Raw genomic sequence first — 21,437 nt, forward strand, 5'->3', positions numbered from 1 at the left:
AACGCGCAACACTTTTTCCCACTATGTACGCCTAAACGTTTTCCTTTTCTTTGCAAGCTTTCGAGCGTACACTTTACTTCCTTGCTGTTCAATATCGAAAAGAAACTCGAGATCTTTCAATCGTACTTAATTTCATCTTGACATCCGGATTTACATATTATTTTAAAAGCATTGAGAATATTTCATGGTTCGGAGTAAGTATGTTTTTATTGCGTCCTTTGGTAACGTTGGAAGGAATGCAGTATGGATGGGACGCAAAGGTTAATGTCAGATTATTCGCTGTGAAATGAAAAATATTACTGGAGAATAAAGTTCAGAAAGTGAAGTTCAGGGGTTGGAAATTTTTCATTTATAATTCGATCGGAATAAAGGGTAGTAGATAAATGAAACATTTAACTTACTTGTGGTGTTCTTTTGGAGCTGTAGTACGCGTTAAAGATAGCTGCCTGTTTAGTTTAGTGTGCTTTTCAAGGCTCGTGGAAATGTTTTGCGTCACTCTTGCATACAATCGTTGGAATTAATCTAATCTTCTCTTTGATGATTTTTTTAGTTGCGCAAAACTCGGCTGGGTACTTTAAATAGTATCGTAGAGAGAAATCGGTAGAGGGAAAGTGTGCACTGAAGTGGCGGGAAGATCATGTTAGATGCAGTTTTTGATACAGAAAACACAGTGTTGATTTCAAATCATTTTTCACTATCTATCGATCTCTGAAGAGATCTGTGATATTTTAACTCTGTGATATAGACGCCTAAAGTTTTGGATTCTTAATCCTCTATGTCCCTAGTGTTTCGAATTTTTAATGTCCTCAGTTTCTAGTATTTTAGATTCCTAATACTTTAGGTGCCTAGTATTTTAGATCCCTAATATTTTAAATTCCAAATATTCTGAATCCCGAATTACATGAATTCGTAATATCGTGCATTCATAATATTTTAGTTCCCTAATATTTTAAGTTCCTTACATTCTGAATCCCCAATCACATCAATTCCTAACATTGTAGATTCATAATATTTTAGAAACCTTCTCTCCAAAAACCGTCGAATCTTTTCCCTGTCACTTTAAACTCTACCACCATTTCACAGTCTCTCTACAGACTTTTAAAAGAGTTCAAAAACTGCCTGGCATCGCGTTCATTTTCTACTTAAACGCAGATGTCGTGCCTCTCCCAAGCGCAATTGACCCCCCCACCCACGAGTTCGCCCCCTCGTTCGCGAAATTCCGCTTCTTCAAGAAAATCCTTCCCGTCGTAAACACGCCTTTATTATTCAACCTTCTGTCGGCTGCAAGTGCACGACGGCCAACTAGAATGCCAAATTAGCCGTGAGGAACAATGGGTCTACAGTGGGCACTAAATATACTATGCCTTCAGGGCCATGTGGGAGGAGGGAGGGTGACTCGAAACGGGAGAAAACTGGGGATGGAGGGAAGATTTCGAATGGTCAGTGGAGTAGGCAGCGTTTAATAGGACGGACAGGAACGGAGAGCTCTAGGAGACTATCCATCAACGTCGTGGCCTGTACATACAACACAGAGATATATCCTCATCTTTCTCTACTCTGCCCACTCGTTATACAGAGTGGACCATAAAACTCGATCAACTTAATTGTCCTCGGAACCAGAAGATCGAGTTAAACTGACATTTTTGGACAATTTGGTTCAGACGAACCTACCAGTTCATTAGAATACATGTTCAGTGTTACTTTCTTTTTGAAATTTTTAAGATCACTTCTCTCTGTGAATGTGATCCTATAGTTCTCTAGTTTGTTTTGGTTATCTTCTTCCCACTTACCTTCATGCTCAGTTTCGACAGTAAAGAGATTTATCTTCTGGTGCCTGGTGGACTCCATTATGTGCCTTTTAAATTGGTTCCATGTAAAACCATCAAGGTGCCCTGAAAACTTGCGAAAGTTATAGAGTAAATAGCTTGTGAGCTACTCTAGATCAAATTGCCCGAGGTAAAGGGATTTTAAATAATCGGGGTGATCGAGTTATGTGGCTCACCCTGTACACGCGAGGATGGCCTGGAAGCAAAGTGTTGGTGAAATAGACGAGCGTGATGCTGGTATTGCGATGAATCTCGAAAACAATCTTGATGCTGTCGCTTCTCAATCGAGGGTTTGTTATTTCTGTAATAGCGAGACAGATAGAGTGTTTCCTGGCAGGGTTTAAGCTGGCAGTTCGCGGGGATGTTTGATTAAAATGGGGTAAAATGGGAATCGCAATTGGATTGATTTGTGTATAGTCATCAAGCATTGGGATCTGATTTTGATCGATGACTACTTTTATCGCGAATATTTTAAATGAAATTGTTAATCAGTATCGAGGAAATTAATCATACACGAGACTCTGATCCTCTCTGCCTCCTTGAAAGTCTCAGTTTAGTCCACCAACTACTACAAATTGTGATTTTACTAAACTTAAGAGACTTACGAGATTAGGTCTTTATTTCATTGAATTTTTTATCCATTCTTCATCTAGCTGTATTGCCTCTAAACCATGTTTTCATGGACACACTTTGTCTGTAATCTATCGTTATCTCCATTTTAGCAGTTGTTCTTATAATCATAATTTTAACTGACACGAAATGGGGCATATTCCTTGGAAATATAAAAATACAGGGTACCGAGGGGACAATAAATAATGTCTTGGCGAAAACGCAGGAACATCGATGAATATGCCCGTCCTGATCTCCCAGTATTGTTGTCAGGCGTAGAATTGAAAATATTTGTTTTCAGGCAGTCGCGTGTTGAATTAATTTCTTTCTGATGCACATTGCACGTGCTTGACTGTCGGAAGGGCTTCAGAGTTTTAATCTCGGTGGTGCAATTTAACGAGCAACAGAACACCTCGCGGACTTTGAAAAGCAGTCGACTTGTCGTGTGTTTGCCTTTCTTCTTTTCAAAGGGTCGTACATTTTCGTACCCTTTTGTAATCTCCAACGTGCTGCATACGGCAACCTTGTGGAAAGCTTTTTAGATGAGAAGAAAAAGGTGGGAATATTGAATCTCGATGTGAGACCGCGAGAAGTACGTAAAATCACGCGAGGAATTTTCTTTAAACATTGTTTTCTTTGTATATCTGAGAAAATCGATTCGTAGATCTGCTCCGATCTGTAATTGGAACACTGCAAATTGTGCTTTTATGCTAATAAGTGTTGTGATATATGTATTTATTCAGAACTACATCCGTGTTCGAATATAATGATGCTTTTGTAATAATATACCGTCTACATTATTTATTTTAATAGACAAATCAATATTTCATATTTCAATTAACGAAGAGTCGTGTATGATTTTAATATCTAGCATGAATAATACGTAATTCTAATTTTGCAGAATAGGGAAATGATAACGATGACAACTATTCATCATGATTTATTTGTCATCAATCATTCAGTAAAATCAATCGTTAGTCAACGATAATTCATGGTAATACAATTAAAAACAAAATTACATTTACTGAGTTGCTATCAACAACCATTTAAATGAATTAAAAATTGCAGCAATTCTGAATGACACTCGATGCTAAAAATTCTCATATCTGTAATTAAAATTCTACACAACTTGAATTTGCAAATTTTTCACATGCATTGGATGCATTGAATCGCGTACAGAAACTATAACAGTTTTCAGGTCTCGAAAAATGCGTGGAACAATTTCCCCCCCTCGTTTTAATCCGTACGATTGAATTTTAAATGAGAATGCATCTCATCGATCGCGAAAATCTCATAGCTCGCTTTGGAAAAATTTTGCTTACGACTATTTTATGCTAATGCGATGGAGTCAGTGTTCGCGTAGCAATGCTTTTGCTGTGAGTTTCGAATAACTTTGAAAATAATTTAGAACGTGTATGTGGCTTTTATTTAATATGTCACGCAAAGAGAGTTTTCTTTGCTTTCTTTAGTAATAAAGCTATTTCCGTTGCAAAATTTCAGTTGCAACATGGTGACTTCTGCATTCTCGACGCGAAACAGGAAACAAGAAATAATTCTTCGTCCCTGCTTTCTTCGTGAGAAAAGGCATTTGAAATATTTATCTGCAAGCATTGTCCTCGGACCAAATATCTGCCTCCACGAATCAGGACGTCTCGCATCTGGTGCAATGCATCCTGACGCATCTCTCGCGTCACATTACTATGCAATTAGTTTCGACTCGCATCTGGCGCGAAGGAACTAATATGTACTTGGTTTTTGTATGAATACATTCAGTTCCTGAATTAAACATGAGCCATTTAATACACCGACACCCGTCTATTAATTATCTCCACTAATACTTCGATCGAAGATCGAACTTGAACTTCAAGGCAGGTGAAAAGCGAGGGAAAGTAATATATTAATAAAGTAGTGGTTCCTTGACCACCATTGACTATTCACTAAGTTATGCTATTTCAAGGATGCAAACTTTGTAAAAGAGAGATAACCAGAGAAAGAAAATCATTTCCCAAACTGTTCCCTATAATATTAAACTCAGAATCGAATAAACATTATTAACATTAAACGACCATGCAACAGTTATATCGCACAATTCCACGAGATGAAGAACCCTTCTGCCTACGAAGGAAAACTTTCGATAAGTACCCAGGAATCCGCAGGAACTTTGAGCTGCAAGCAGAAGCTTGTTCCTCGAGCTATTCCATCCCGTAAGGCCCTTCAATTTCCTCGGAATTTCACCGTGAGGAAAGTATCTAGCGGGCAGGACGAATGCTTAAATTAGTAGGTCGCAGCGAGAGGGAAGACAATTCCCCGCATCAAGACGCTTCAGCGATCGTTAGCCTGTTAATGTCCGTGACACGCGCGAAATTAACGGCTGAATGGCGAATTATAGTGGATTTACAGCGACGGTTAAGGACAGATGGCACTTCTGGCCAGACTGTTTGCCGACTGCTCCGTGAGAACGAAGTGCGCTTTTCGAAAACAGATAAGTGTCTTCTGCACTGATAATACTGCACACTCGAAGTCCGCGTAATTAAATCGTGGGCACCTTAAAATCGCGACGGTGACTTGGTCCCTGATCTGTCACTTGATTGGTGCGTTAAATGAATGAACTGACCGTAGGTCGAACGGTGCTAATTAATTCTTATGTATTCTTCAGTTTTGAAGCCTCCTTCGGTTGACTTCGAGAGATATTGCAAAAAGTTCTTCAAGCGCCCTGAAATGGACAACTAGGAGAGACGATTATGATTAATTAAAAAGTCCTGACTCCTGTAAGGATTACAGTTCGCGATAGTTCAGATCAAGTGCCTTAAAATATGAATTTGAAGTGACTGCATTTCCTGATTTTAGAAATTTACTTTTACCCTACGACAAAGTCTTTACATCTCACGCCGACAAAATACCTTAACATCTATTCAGAGTTCTACCGAAACGTGATGTTAGAGAAGCAGCAAAGCAGAGCTCCAACAGCAGGAATCGTCAATCGGACGAGGCTGTAAATGTGTCCCTGGAATTTCGGCAGTCGAGGCTGGCGTAACGCGGTTAGATTGGATCCGAGATGACGGAAATAGAGCCAGCAAATCGAACGAACGAGATTATGGTACCGGCGATGAAGGATAAAGTGGCTGGAACGAGAGCAGCCGTGGAGCCTCTTTGCCGTTTCCTCAATTTTTCTTCATATCTACCCTCAACATTGATCCACTTCCTGGGAGAAGCTAATTCGATTCTATCGCCCTCTTCCTGTCCTCCTCTGGCGAGGAATCGCGTTAGGAGTAAAACGTTCGCGCGCTGCAAACGATAGTAAACGATTCGGCATGCTGGCGAGACACTGTCGCGATAAATAAAGCCAGCAACTTGCAAGGGAATCCCTCCCTGCCGTCTGGCAGATTCGAAACTCGAGCACCTGTGGCCGACTTCCAACTACCTTCGAACTTGTCAGTTCAACGAATACTTGGAGGTATTAGTTAGAAACATCCCGATTCGAAACACCCAACGGATCACTTGATATGCGCGGATTCGTGCAACAGCTGCTGACGAAACGCTCGAAATGAAGGACTAAAGGGGGTTGATTGAGAGATGCTTATTCTCACTGTGAAAATTGATGTTAGAAGTATTTCAAAGATTCGGGGTTCTATGATTTAAAAACAAATTTCAGAGCTTTCAAGACTGCTTGGGAGTAAAGGGCTCGAGGAAGCCATAGATTTGGAATACAAGATCAGAAATTGCTTAATGACGAATTGTGGGGCAGTGATCATAGAATTCTAATTATCCATAATTATACGCTTATTAATTATAGCATAAGAGATAGATGTTCCACTGTACAAACTGCAGTTCAATGTCATTTGATCAAATAGGTATCTTTTATTTCATAGCGTTTTGGCACTGTGCTACCATTGATCCTGCCGCACCACCTATGTACTCCTAATCCTATGTGCTCCTAATCCTATGTTCTCCTAATCCTACTCCTGTGTTTCATAGGCTACAGTAGCTATTAACAGCCTCCAATGCAAAATGGTATTACCCACATTAACATCTGAATTTTCATTAAAATCTGTTTCAGACGGCGGCGTGGTGGGTGGTTCGAGGGCTGGGCCGGTGGTGACCCTTCACACGTTGGAGCTGACACCACGTGGTAGAGTTTTGCTGCAACTTGCACCACCTGAAACAGCTCGGGCGTATCTGCCGCCTGAATATCGACCGGGCCGCGTATATTCGGACACCGATTCAGAAAAGGTACGCGATTCTAATTATACGCCGCTTTAACTTCCCGCCGGAGTTAATTAGCGGACCACGTGATCCGAGGGTGGAGGATTTTGTGAACTGGAGGATCGATAGTTGATTGAAATCCAAGTGCAGTTCAATGCAACTGGGTTAGTCGTACCGTAAACTTATTTATTCTATCAATTTGAAGTATATATTTTATATTATTGTACTTGCTTAAAACTGTCTGATAAAATCGTTTAGGAAATCACCTTATACAGATGTTATTTTACTGCGCTAAAGTGTACTTTGATATTCGAAACCTTTTTAATCAATTTTAGGGATTGAATTTTAAATGACATAGTAGCAAATCAATTGCTGAACGTTAGTGCACCAAAATTAATGTTAATTGTAATTAGAGACATTTTAAATGAATTTTTTTTCAAACTTCCCATTTACGATGAGAAGTATTTTATAATATAATGTCAAACAGTACTACTTTATCACTATTTAGCAATGACACGTGATCGAAGTCTGTCCCAACCTAATAACTTCTAACGAGGTACTCATCGAATGAACTTTCCTAATTTCCTAATTAAGCCTCGTTCAGTTTACGTTTACGCGACTCGGTGCTCGTTCACGGTAAACTCTGCTAAATCACACCGAATTTTCCCCCTCGCCCACTCGAGCGTAAACATTTTTAACTGAATAGCGGCGTTTCAGACGAAATTAACGCGGGCCACCGTGTTCGTGACCCGATAATTAATCGCGGTCGATGTGTAATGACGTTTTATACAATTCGACAATTTAGCGCGGAATAGCGTGGAAAGCGAACGGCCAAGCGTCGACCAGCGACCAACAAATTGCCAAGCAAATTGTTTATCGGGGAAATTAGCGACCCCCTTTTTTCGCCCGCATTCATCGTTTCGCGCGAACTTAATCGCGCGCAGACTCGCTGTTTTTGTTCCTCGATTGTCGATGGGTAGGGTAATTCCAGATTTGTGCTATCGATGTTCAGTCGAGTCCCGCGTTAGCTTGCAACGATACTGAAATGGAATAGAATTTTCAAATTAAACGCGGGAAGCAAATGAATTCAAAGCAACAAAGGGTGTGCTGTTGATATTCACGTCTGTGCCTGAAGTCATTTTAATTTATTTCGTTGACATCAGCTTTTTACTAACAATGGCATACTCGAAAATGTATAACTGCAAGAGATAATAGAAAGAGATAATAGCAAGAGATAATAGAAATTCTTGAAGAATTTGAAGAAAATGGTTAACGAAGTTTGAAATCTGTATTTTTATTTGAACATGGATACAGTACGGTATAATGTAATGTAATGAGGGGAATTGTCAGCCCGCGCACAATATACATTTGCAATAATAATTCTTATTGAATCACAGGAGGAAAGCAGAGAAACTGCTGTGCAGTTCGCTTCTATTGTGCGATTCCTCTTCCTCCCTATTTCCCCCGGTTTTCATTATTTACTCGTGCACGCGAGCCCATCGCATTTTGCTTGTAAACTAGTGTGTTTATCTCTGAACACCGAGAATCCCTTATTTGATAAACTTCATTTCACTGTTATCTGCAAGCCAATTATTTATCCTGCGCTGCGCTGTCAATGTACTCCTCTCAACATGGTGTCGATTGTTCCATGCGAGACATCCATAAAAATTAATGTAGGAATGATAGTAGAAGTTCGGCGAAGACGGCTGAATCGAGGCGGTGCTCGGCGGTCGTGGAAAGCGTGCTAAGAGCACAGTTACGTTGCTATTGTATTCTGTATTTCTTTGTCCTTTTACACTAATATACCATCGTTACATTTTATTATATCCTCATTGCACTGGTGTGTTTGGTTGTTCATTTTGTGAAACCCCGACGATCCTACATTAATGCCTTTTTCTAGATAACAGAAAAAGAATTATGAGGAATATCCGCGAATGTCTCAGCTTTCAATTCCACGAGCCTGTAATTAACGCGGAGCCAATTTCACGTGCGATTTGCTCAGCCAATTAACGAACCGATCGTTAATACCTTTTTTCATTAGTCGCTTGACGAAATATATAGCGCCCTTTTCCTTCCTCTACGACCGGAATCTGAAGAAATACACAATTTTCTTCTTGCCACGCGGCAATTTAGCATTCTGCAACTGTGGTGCTTGAATATCTGCGATATTACTGTAGTAATAGTTAGTTATTCACCAGAGCGACGTAATTCCACAGCGGATATCATTTCTGGAGGATCTAATGCGCGTAAGCAGCCGCTAGTGCAATTTATGCAAATGGCTAGTCGTACGCTTAAAATATAAACAGCCTAAGTAGTTTTGCCACGAGTTGCTTTCTTTAGAGGTATAAATAGTAAATACATATTTCCAAATCAAGGAGCTAGCATCGACATATCTCTAAAAACAGTTCGGGGACAGATGTCTCGACGCTGTTTGGTATTCCTATTATTTCTACCCTCTCAAAGAGTTTTATGACAGAGAGTTGAATAAGTTCCCCCGTAGGAAACACGTGGGTGGAAGGTCTGCCCACGTGGCCATAGGTAGCGGCTTAAAATCACGTGCCTGAGGTAAACGAACCCTACATTCCATTGCCTTAAACACAACGGTACCCTTCCCGAAGTGTATGACCGTGGAGCGAAGGAGTCGAGGGTGCCTTCAGGTAGCGGAGGCATGTTAAATCCGATGCCAGTTACCCTTCAGCTTCGAAACGGTCCGGTCTTCATCCTCCATAATCCATCTTACCAATATTCAAATCTACCAAACTCGTTTCGAACGATTACATTCTTCTGTGTCTGATCGCGCAACTATTTATCTTGATCGTTCCTGGATTTACATATCAAAAGGTAATATATTTCACAATCTCAGGGTTCGATTTAATAACAGTGCACCCCTCGCCGAATCTCTCCCGTTACACCACTAAACGAACTATTCCGTGTTTCTCCTCCCTTGTTTTATTAATGCACGCGATAAGGTAGTGTCGTAATAATTGTGAAATTCGCTGCTTTCAGATGTGGATGTACTCGCTGGGAAGGGCATTATTGGACACGACTCCAAGAGTCGCGGCGCTGACAGGAACCGTTTCCGTGTCACCCTCGTCGGCACTCCAGTCCGTTTTAGCTGCCATGACGGAGCCCGATCCTCGGCGACGAGCCTCCTTGATGAATCTTCTAGACGTAAGCCTGCAAATCCAGTGAAAATTGTTTCCCAATCTTCCGTCGACGCGAGATCTGTCGCGGAGATCGTGGCTGGTTTCTATTCGCCCTCTGCTCCCCCGCGAGTCGCGCTCGACGGAGAAAGAGACGCTCCGCGCGGAACAGGTGGATAAAATATATTTTCCCCGGCGACCCGTGTCTTTGAGCGTTACGCGTGTTGCCGTAAAGTGTAACTGCACGGCTTCTTGATAGCTGTATCCTTTGGTGTAAATTTCATTGCTGTCAGGGTGAGAAATGGAAAGGGAAACTCGGGGGTGGAGGGTTGTTGTGCAATGCAACGGAAATGGGGAACTAGGCGAGGTTTCTTTTTTAAAGAAAATTTGTAGGTGTGCTTAGGAATCTTCTGATTCTATGATAGTCACGGGGAAATGGTACTTTTACAGATGGTATAAAGTATAAAAAGTGACAGAGGAATCAGTGTTCGAACGGAGAACGAGAGTACAATTGGAATTAGCAAAGTTGATTTCGCAATCTTTGCGTGAGAAGGTTTTTAATGTTTTTCGCGAATTAAAGGGTTAAAGGTACAATTGGAATTAGCAAAGATGATCTCACAATCTTTGCGTGAGAACTTTTTTCGTGAATTAAAGGGAATTAGCTTCTTTCATACATGAGTCATGTTTATGGGGGGATTGCAAGTTACAGAAATTCTTATATCCGACTAGAATATTTGGCAATCGCAGCTATCGGCTCGGTTCTCACCGATTACCAGGTCTCACCGCGAGGAGGTTGCTGCGTTTCAAGACCCGTAGGGAGATAGATGGAATCAAAGTTCCATCGATCTCCCTGTACATTAAGCCAACTAAACCAAAGAGATGGATGGAAACAAAGTTCCATCGGTCTCTTTGGTTTAGATGTAGAATCTAGGGAACTGCCAAGCAATCACGCGATTAAAAGAAATTCAGGAAAGAAGGAAAGACTACCGGTGAGCATGAAAGGAGTATAGGGTGGCGCAGTTCCTACCACCCTGCTCTCCGAGTCGAAAGGGAAAAGCGCTCGACGCCTCCCAGACGATTCCTGTTGCTCCGATGCGACTCGTCAGGAGCAAACACTTGACCTGACTCAAGCCGTCCAACACGGAGATTGGGTAATCGAACCGGGTGACTTACGCAGGCAGTGTACCAAAAAGTACACCCCCTACGCCCGAAACTTTTCCCTTTGGACAAGAACACCAGGGGATGAAACTGATCCACCCATACCGATTCCATGCTCAGTCGCTTGCTCCCGAAAACGGAACCAGCGGCGACCTCCTCATCGGAGATGAGGAGCCAACGAAAGAGCAACAAAGTTGATGATTTAGTGACTACTTCGCAATTTTACATGGGGCCTTAAATACTTCGTGCTATAATAAACTAACCTGGGCTTCCTTAGATATCTTCTTCCACTATCACTTTGCACCAACACTTTTCACTACCACTTTTTTTTTTAAATATATTATTTTATTAACTCTCTTCCCCGCGAACGGATGAAAAAGAGCAACAAAGTTGATGATTTAGTGACTACTTCGCAATTTTACATGGGGCCTTAAATACTTCATGCTATAATAAACTAACCTGGGCTTCCTTAGATATCTTCTTCCACTATCACTTTGCACCAACACTTTTCACTACCACTTTTCTTTTTAAATATATTATTTTATTACCTCTCTTCCCCGCGAACGGATGAACCTGGAAACCGAAACAATCAAGTACGTTGTGTTGTCAATGGTGTGGTCAGCCTGAAAGGAAACTAAGAAAAAACTTAATTAGTTGGTGCCGATCGAGATAATTTCGACTAATAGCAGAGCACGCACGAGCATGCAAAACCATCGTAGAGATACACGAAGAAGAGCATGGAATGACGACACATCGACGAGACGCGCGATAGAGTGACAAAAGTCATACAAAGCCATCGAAGAAATCCATGAAAAGAAATAAATCATGAAAACCCATCGAAGTAATCCATGAAATAGAATAAATCATGTAAACCCATCGTAGAGATACGTACATCAAAGAGAGCAGGGAAAGGAAACACATCAGTGATATGCGTGCCAGGAAAGAAGTCTTGCAAAATCATCGAAGAGATCCATGAAAAGAAATAAATCATGCCAAACCATCGAAGAAATGCATGAAGTAGAATAAATCATGCAAAACCATCGTTGAGATACATGAAGGAGAGCAGGGAATGTAGACCCCCCGAAGAGATGCACGAAAGAGTAACAGAAATCATGAAAACCCATCGAAGAAATGCATGAAATAAAATAAATCATGTAAATCCATCGAAGAAATGCATGAAATAGGACAGATCATGCAAACCCATCGAAGAAATACACGAAATAGAACGACTCGTTCAAAAATCCTGGAAGGAATGCATGAAATCAGACAGATGATGAAAATCAATCGAAGAAAACAATTAGATAGAGAGGGAAATCAGTTTTGCCTTTGGCAGAATAATAAAATTTTAAATGGCTTAACGAACCCCAAAATTTCATCGGCACCAACCGAATAAGGTAACCCAGGCCAGGGGGGCGAGGGGCCGCAGGAAGAACCAAGGTTGAAACCCTGACCAGGTGTCCAGCATGTCCAGCAAGTCCAGTAGGTCCCAATGGTCCAGGGGGCTCGGGAGCTCCGGGGGTGGAGGAAGGACCAGGTCCCCAGCCAGTCCAGCAGGTCCCAATGGTCCAGGGGGCTCGGGAGCTCCGGGAGTGGAGGAAGGACCAGGTCCCCAGCCAGTCCAGGAAGTCCAGGAAGTCGAGAAGGTCCAGGTGGCTCGGCAGCTCCAGGGTCCCCGGAGGTCCTCCAGGCTCGGAGGACCGACGCGCGACTGAGTACATGGAGCTCTGTGAGCTCCTTATCTAGCCTTTGAGAAACGATGTCCCCCGATCAAAACAAGGTCAACGGTTAATTACAATTGCGAAATCCACCGAATTCTTTGGCAAAAATGGATTTTCTGCTAAAATATCCATTCCAGTGGTTATTGCAATGACAAATAATGTTAACAACATTTACACTAACCGCCCAGTATAATTTATTATTAATTATGATCGATAGAACTCGAGATATCGAGCAATTAGTAACATTTGCTCTTGGATTTGCAAATGTTCATTTGCAGTGCTCAGATTTTCAGCTTCGGTTTTAAGGAATTAGCGGGCGAGGCCTGTATTTGACACAAAAACTTTTATAAGAGGGCGTCGACCTTGTTTTGATCGGGGGACATCGTTTCTCAAAGGCTAGATAAGGATTCTTTTCTATGAATTGAACTCAGAATTTTTTATTTCTTCATGGTTTAGAGATAAGTGTAAAGTAACCTTTGACGATTCCCAATAATTATTCGGATCTATTGTTTTATCTTGATAACTTTGTGAAACTCTGGACTTCCAGAGGTATTCTAAACAGATTGCACATAAATATTCCGTGCAAATCGGATTCCGTTAACAGAAACTTAGTGATTCCGATTTTCGGCACGTATCGAGCACGCCCGAACTGTAAATTTTCGATACACGTGTAAACGGACGCTTACATCGAACGTGCGAAATAATTCAATAGGTATCGCCTCGCTATTCGATATTTCATTCTGCGTCGCTCGGCTTCGATATTTTCCTATTGTGTGCGCCTCCTTCGTCAGAACCTATCTCTATATACGGTTGCACGGGGAAAATTGTCACATAAATTTTATAGAATGCAGTATTTACGCTCCTATGACACACAAATATGGCCGTATTTTAAAAGATACACAAAGATGAGGAGACAAAATTGACGTTCTTTAAATATTAAAAATCAAAAAGAAATTATTACGACTATCAAAAATTCAAACACAGTTCTATCAGAAGATAATTCTCACACAAGTTAACAAATAACACAAATTAAACACACCTCGTCGTTCAAACAGATTCAACACTCCACTACCATAAAAACTAATACATATTCATTTAAACTATACATATTTGTGAGGTCACTTTACAAAATCAGAATCAAATTCCTTCATTTATCTGCATAATTCTTTTACTCAGTTGTATCCATATTTATACCCAATTTAATCCTGCAATTCCATATGATATCGCTAATTAATACGCTAGCGGGGCGTTTTTGCAAGCCGAAAATTAATTTCCATGTCACGGTCAGAAACAAGGAACAACACAGTATTATCTTCAACCGCGATCACGATTGAAGAAGCAGCTGCATTGGAGTTGAATCGGATGCTTATACGGTGCAAACAACGAGAGAACGTCAGGGGCAAACGTTCCTGGGCATAATAATGCAATATCCTAGCTATAAAATACAGTGGCTCATGTTATTGAAATTTGTGAACCGTCGTGTGTCGATGTCGAAGCTAAACTTCTGGTTATCCGATCGAATAAATCGAAAAGTGACCTAGAGCTACGAACTGATTTTACGTATGTGCATTGGACACAAGAAATTCAAGGTTTCCTTAGTCAACTACCTTCACCAGAGGGTAGTATATCTTACTGTTTAAGTCAGCAGGAAATTTATCAATGATTCCTCATAATTTTCTTCGCTGGTAAGTTACACTGCGGAAGTTTATGCAAATATATAATTTTATAGGAAAGAGCTAACCAAGTGGGATTTTGATAAAAATATGTTTCGTCATGAGAGAGTTTTAAAAACATATTTTTTTATCTAGCATATACAGAATTTGCTTATAAATTCCTCACGAAACCCTCACGAAATGACTATAGAATGTTATGAAATAGAAGCAAGGATGTTGCATTAACAAATTCTAGAATCATTAAATAACACAAATGCTGGGCCACTCTTTGCAGCATTCTGTATCTAACGAAGTGCTACGAAATAATTCTGATAGCGATCGAAATGGCCTAAGTACTTCTCTGCAGATGGCTGTATGTAAAGTGGATATTCCATTAAATCGTCTACAGCAAAGGGCCGAGGATTACACAATTACATCGCTGTCGTCGCCGCTGTCGTGGCGCGTTACCGATACAAATTTAATTAATATCGAGTCCGTGAAGGGCAGAACGATCCGTCGAACAGAGGCGAATATGACGAACTTAACGCGATCGCAGAGAGCACTTGAGCGCTTGCGGAGGCGGACACGGGTGCTCGATTTAATTGTATTATCTATCGCGCGAACGGAATGGTGGAAAGAGAACGGGATGGCAGTCGACCGTACATAACCCGGACCTAACATGGACCTGCTACTTCCAGAGAATTACAAAAATTCGGAGGTATAATAAAAATAAGCTGATTGTGCAGAAATTACATTATGCCAATCGATAAATTTAATTGTCGTTTTATGCATAAAATTCTCTGTGATTCAGTAGGGAAAATTATAGAAAAAATCATACTGCAATGATATGTAACTGTAAAAAAAGTTTGTGTGCTGGGTAGTGATACGTAAGGGTGGAGTTATTAGAGAGCTGATGATAGTGTAAAGATATTGATAATGCGGGCTGTTGAAAAGACGTGAGATGTGTTTAAAATAAAAGAAGTATAAATTGCTGTATTAAGTATTGCTAATAAGGAAAATGAAATATTGAAAAATTCGTCAGTTTTTGTACACAAAAATAGGTTACATCTTGTTACAGAGGTAGTGATGATTACAGCATCAGTATAGTGGATTTTATTAAGGTTAATGGTCTTTTGTTTCATATGCAAAATAAATCTTGTGATTCTCTGGGGATAAAGTACTGTCTTCACGAGTACAACAACTTTTACTTAAAACAATTTTTAAAATAACCATCGCATGAAAAGTTACAGAGGAAGATAGTTCCAGTCACGTTGCATACTACGTCTGACCATATATGGTCCTCTTTCACTTGATCTCCTCCACTGTGTCGCTGTCTCGCGCTTCAGTCTACGGATTAATCATACCTTCCCATATTTTTCTACTTTTACTACAAACATTCTCACGAAAACTCTTTTAAAAAGAAGTTATCTTAACAAAATCCCCTAAAACATGCAAATTATTTAACAATTTCACTTATGATTTTGAAGTAATAGTACTGCTTACCCTGTTATAAACCTCTTCAAATTATTTTCCTCATAAAAGGACCCATCATACGATGCACTTAAAAAGGAGAATAGTTCTTCCAAATTTGTTAACAAATTAGTCAAGTTTTTTTTAGGTGGAATCGGTGCCACACTCTACACAAAATTCCTGAGACTTCGAATTCTTGGTGTCACTCACGAAAAAACAGCAAAGTCGATCAAACTTCCATTTTCTGACTGAAGTCTCAGAAATAGTAGGTTCCGAGCAGACAATGGGTAGAGGAAAGGTCGTGCGATTACCACGGATGGTTCTCGATCTCGCGCGACGTCGTCTTCGCGAAAGTTGGCCACTTTTAATAAAGCTATTCGTTGGCGCGATCGTAATTCATCGGTTGCACCTGAATGGCCCGCGAAATTGATGAAATCCCGAGGAACCTCCACCAATTTCAGCGGGGACTCCGCCACCAGCGATAAATTATCCCCTCCGTGATCGTTTGCTTCGTCGGTCGACTGCTATGCAGATGAAACCGAAGGCAGAGTCCCACGAGGCTAGATGAAGAGTAATGTGGGTGGAAGGGGTATAGTGACATAGTTAATAGAGCAGATACACTTGACATATACTTGATGCACACTCTAGTGAACTGTAAAGCTATACCCTCAAACCTATGAATCATTAAATGTACTTTCCATAAATTTATATAGAACCTGAAAGACCCAAAACGCCTATCCACCTTGTTGCACTCAAAGCCCTTAGACTGTACAAATTTACCTAAGGCCCATACCTTGAATCCTTCAAGTATTAATCTCTAAAAAGTATGTCGAATACCCCCATGGACTTCTTGTATTTAATATTCAATGGTACACTACAATCTTCACCCCCGAGGACGTCTCCACACGAGACACTTTGTGATTTACACACATTTGTGTTTTGGTACATCTTCTTTAAATGTATGACACTTCTGCTAAGTGAATACAGTTGGTATAGTAATTGTGAGCCACAGAGGTGATCTCAGATTTTTGTGTGAAAGGGTCTGCGTCCAGGACTTGGATGTACGTATGTATACTCCTTTCACTCACAATACACTTTCGCTGCCAAAATGAACTGCATCGTCCTTCCGCGAACGCTGGCGCTAAATTAACCTTATTGATTTTACGTTTGTCACCAACGATCGATTTTTTGCTACCCAGAGGATAGTACGATGCGATATCGGGGTCAGGTATCTAAACCCCGTTTCGTGAACGTGAAATGGCGACGTGAGCCATTTCCTATCTTGGTTGATGAGGATTCGATGGTGGCTTCTGGGTTTGAATCGCGCAGTCTTCTTACGATTCCGCAGTAGTAGTTTGAACATTTTTAAGAATACATAGTGATGGTAATTCTAACGACATAGAAGTGTACTAATATACTGAGATATGATTTGAAACACTTGTTTTGTTTACATTCAATTTGAAAAGTTTTTTGAGTTGATCTCTTATTCTGGGTGAAATTTTAAATTGTTTCTTATGATAGTCGCCCAAATTAATATTTTCAAGGGTGACTAAGGTTTGCAAGGCCCCAGGGTTCCTTTTGATTAATATATATGAAGCAATAGATTTTCTTTCGTGGGAAATTTAGAAAACTTGCCGGGAGAATGCCTGTGTAGTGATGCTTCAGCCATGCTATGGAAATATACTGCTCGAAATAATTGGTGGAATGATTTAAATGAACGAACTAAATGTCAGGAATAGGCGTAGAGGTATAAAATCTTCTGGAACGTTATTGCACGTGGCACGAGACTTTAGTGATTTAAAAAAGCAGCACAACTTCAATCCAATTACTCAGAAAGTAGTTTCCGTCGTCGAGCAAAGTAATTAAACCAAATTCAGTGTTGTGTCGGACTCAAGTTCTCATAATTATAACTTGATAACGAATCTGACCGTGTTATCGCGTAATTAAAAGTCTTACAATCATGTTTCTACGACTCGAAGTCAAGGGCGTGTTCATACAAACCTACTTTACCAATGTTAATCTGTGTGACGTTAATTATCTCACAAACAGGCGAAAAGGGGAAACTATACTTATACAGTAGGATATTTTCGACTTCTAGAACACCAAATTTGCAATCACGATTTATTTTTGAGAATTATTTTAGATTCGTACTACCATATTAGTCAGACTACGTTTAAATTAATAAAAAATCTTCCATTGTACCCTTCCGAAATATGTAATTCGGGGGGGGGGGGGTTAATTTTGTTATATTTGAAAATAGTAAGGAAGATCATAAAGTGCTAAATTAAAAAAACAAATAAAACTGTGACACAATAATTTACAAAATGTCAATAATACCTCTAAAAATATTATTTAGTTGCCATCTGAGGAATACACAAATTTGCGAAGGTACACGAAAATGAGAAAAAAGAATTTCTTTACACACTTTCCTAGTTAACCAATCCGTCACAGTACATCGAACAGTTACAAATAATATATTTCAACCGAAGAGTATACAAGGATGGTTGAAGCAATTTTGTTAAAAAATTCTTGAGCTGCCTCGAGCAGAATCTACGGGGTTCCTTTGTCAACCCTCCCGTGACGGTGGCTAGACGTATGAAAAATACAAAGGAACTTCTACCAACTCCGTGTTCACCGAGAATTGCCTTTCAAAGACAGCCACGTATCCAAGAGTTGGCTTTTGTCGTTGCAGAACAGTGGCACAATGAAGCGATAATAGGTTGGACTTGCCGAGCAGCTTCCCCCGTTGATATCGTGGCTCACAGAGTCCACGGAATTCGGCGTCGGAGCCATTGTTCCCCCCCGCCCTGTCGAAACTAATAGTTTGTCTGACGAGGGTGGCAATTCCGAAATCGGATAATCAGGCTGGTCGCGTAACACGACAAACACGCGTGTACAATCTCATTAAGCACGCTGAGGACTGGTAACAGTATCGTTTCTGAGGAACTTGTGAATCTAATAGAACATTTGCCCCGTTCCAGTTGGGAATTCTCAACTGGATCCGCTTGCCCGGCGGCCACCCTCAGATGGCGGGCGATAGTAGCGGGGTGTAATCAATGAATTATGTTTTACTAAATGGTACACGAGTTCTGCGATTTTGTATCTGATTGTACTGTGGCTTAAAACTGTTTTTAATTGTTTTTAACATGTCTGTGTTGAAACTATGACGAGGGGTTTCGTCCATTGGGGATATATTTTAAGATAATAGCACAGGTAATATCAAATTTGTAGTGCATCTCTCTTTTCAAGACATGAAAAATATGCGAATGTTTCCGATACCACCAAATCTCGCCCAAAAGCTCTCCAACAAGCTGGAGGATCTCCTCCGCAATTCTAACAAAAGGACAAATTTGTTCTATGTTGCAGGTGATATCCGAGTATTGCCGTACCCGGCTGCAATCAAAGCCTTTCACCCACATCGTAATGGACATGTACCGAGAAGTGGTGAAATCGCCGCAGTTCGCTGCGCGGAGGCGCGTAGTCTACCAGCAATTTAATCCACCGCCGCCTCTGCGAAATCCTTTGGAAAGGCCAGAACAGAGTCGTCGTCAGAGCAATTATCCCCATCACCACCAGCAAGCCCCGCAGCAGCACGAGCCACTGCAATCGACCCACAGTCAGCCAACGAGTCATCATCAACACCAAGATCGTCCGTATCACTCGTCCACCCACTTCAACCCTGCCCGCCAGTGTCAACAGGATCAGGTGCAACGGTCCCTGAGTCAATTCCACCTGCATCAGCACCAGCAGCTTCAGGAGCCTCCCCAGCAGCCTCAGATACCCAAAACGCACCATTTCCCCCATCGTCACCCAGCGAAAGGTGCCCTGTTCAAGCTCCAGTCCCAGAACTCTCACTCCCACCCGAACTTGACAAGCCTCTGCGGCCAGCAGTCGCAGCAGCATCGACGTCAGGAGGTGAACGCGGAGGATCGGAGAGGGCAGTTTCAGTCCCAGCTGAACGTGCAGGCTAGCGGGCGCCAGGCTGGCCCAGCGATCCACCATCAGCGGCGCCACCATCACTCGAGAACGTACTCCCAGCCAGTGTACAGCAGGCTGCAGCACACGAGGAGCAGTGGCAATCTACCGACGACGGTCGTCGACGAAACCAGTCCCGGAGGGAACGTTTACAGCGACCCTATTTACGCGCTGCCCGTCAAGCCTTTCCTCAGCTCGCAAGACGTCAGGGTAAACGGGCTGTCCGTAAAGCCACCTGTCGGCCATTGTAACGAGGACGCTTATGCAGGCACGACGATCTCCAGGTAGCGTCTCATTCGTTCCCCTGCACCTCTCCCTTAATGATCCTTGCGATTACTTTCCGCGAGGCGGCAAGTGTTTGTTCAACCCTTCAATCGAGATGTCCCCGTTTCGCGGGCTGTTAGCAATGCATGCACGTTCATTTGTGAGCGAGGGTGTAATCAGCGAGGCTCGCGTTTCGTTTTAATTCTGGGACGAGGGGCCATGACATCGTCGCGGGAAGAATGTCTTTCAGAAACTCGGTTAAACGTCGAGGAAGGAAACGTTTTAGATACCTCTCTAGCCATTCCAGAGTGGGAAACTCTTGTTTCGATCATTTGGCGAATGTAGTGATGGGTTCGAACGGCTCGCGAGTATTTTTGTTTGATTGGGAACTAGTTGCTTCTGAGGAAGTAAGGGCTAAGTATCTTGATTCTCAGGTTTAACCCGTGGGATATTTATCACTTCTCTTCGAATACTTACTGTACCGCTTGAAGCAACTCAATAGTACAAACTTCTTTCGCACAGGCGGCCGTCAGCAGCAGGTTACTCACATCCAGACATAGCTACGTCGGCCACGGACCGTGCACGGGAGGAGATTTATGGGAAATCAGCGGGAAGAGGGAATCCTGCATTGCGCAGGCAACACTCGAATCCTCAGCTTCCCAGCAGGGAGCAGCAGGAGGAGGAGTTGAAGAGGTTCCCTGAGCAGAACCACGTGCCCAACGATCACAGATGCCCCGGCAGCAGGAGGAAAGAGGAGCAGGTAGTTCAACAGCAAAATCCAGTGTCTTCCATGAGAGTGAGGAGCGTTCAAGGACCGCCGAAACCTCCGCGAATAATCACCACCTTGAAGAAGGCGACGTTCTCCGACGTCGAAAGCAGCAAATCGGAGCCACCAGCGAAACCACCCAGGTAAGTGATTTTTATTATTTTGTAATTAATATTTGCAATGTTTTCGCGCGTGTAATGTGGTACAGAAAGAAGAAATGGATGCCTAATCATTGAGAAAATACTTTGGAGTTTATAAAAATACTTTAACTTCCTCGTATTCGATATTTCAGGAAGTCTAAGTGATTTTTCAAACGTTGAAAGTACCTTGACCATTTTCTGTTATACAAGTCACTCTCACTTTCCACTTGAATACTTACGTATTCAGTTTCCCTCTACTTTCTCTAATCATTCAAATCAGGCAAGGTGGCCTAAGGACCCTAAAAATGACGGAAAGATTCTTTAAAAATAAAGCAGTCACTAAAGTTACAAACGTTAAGCCTCGACTCATTATAAATTCCCTTCTGGGCCAATTACGTCCGTGACTCCCGCGCAATTCTTCGAGTTCGATAGCGCATCCCGAAGACAAAATGGATGCCCGATAGCCTCGGATCGACCCCTGTGCATCCGCGAAATTTACAACCACCGTTCTTG

General features: G+C 41.7%; 1 protein-coding gene across 6 annotated transcripts in view; it reads left to right on the forward strand.

The window, feature by feature from the left end:
• Window positions 1-21,437, forward strand: part of LOC143371323 (uncharacterized) — a 238,357-nt gene that overhangs the window by 52,733 nt on the left and 164,187 nt on the right. For all 6 annotated transcript variants that reach the window (XM_076816343.1, XM_076816341.1, XM_076816342.1 and 3 more), the window contains 4 exons: window positions 6,493-6,665; window positions 9,645-9,809; window positions 19,146-20,038; window positions 20,541-20,927. In XM_076816343.1, coding sequence (XP_076672458.1) covers window positions 6,493-6,665; window positions 9,645-9,809; window positions 19,146-20,038; window positions 20,541-20,927 — 1,618 coding nt within the window. The remainder of the gene's footprint in view (window positions 1-6,492; window positions 6,666-9,644; window positions 9,810-19,145; window positions 20,039-20,540; window positions 20,928-21,437) is intronic.

The sequence above is a fragment of the Andrena cerasifolii genome, chromosome 7 (assembly GCF_050908995.1).
Source record: "Andrena cerasifolii isolate SP2316 chromosome 7, iyAndCera1_principal, whole genome shotgun sequence".
In the NCBI taxonomy this organism is placed as follows: Eukaryota; Metazoa; Arthropoda; class Insecta; order Hymenoptera; family Andrenidae; genus Andrena; species Andrena cerasifolii.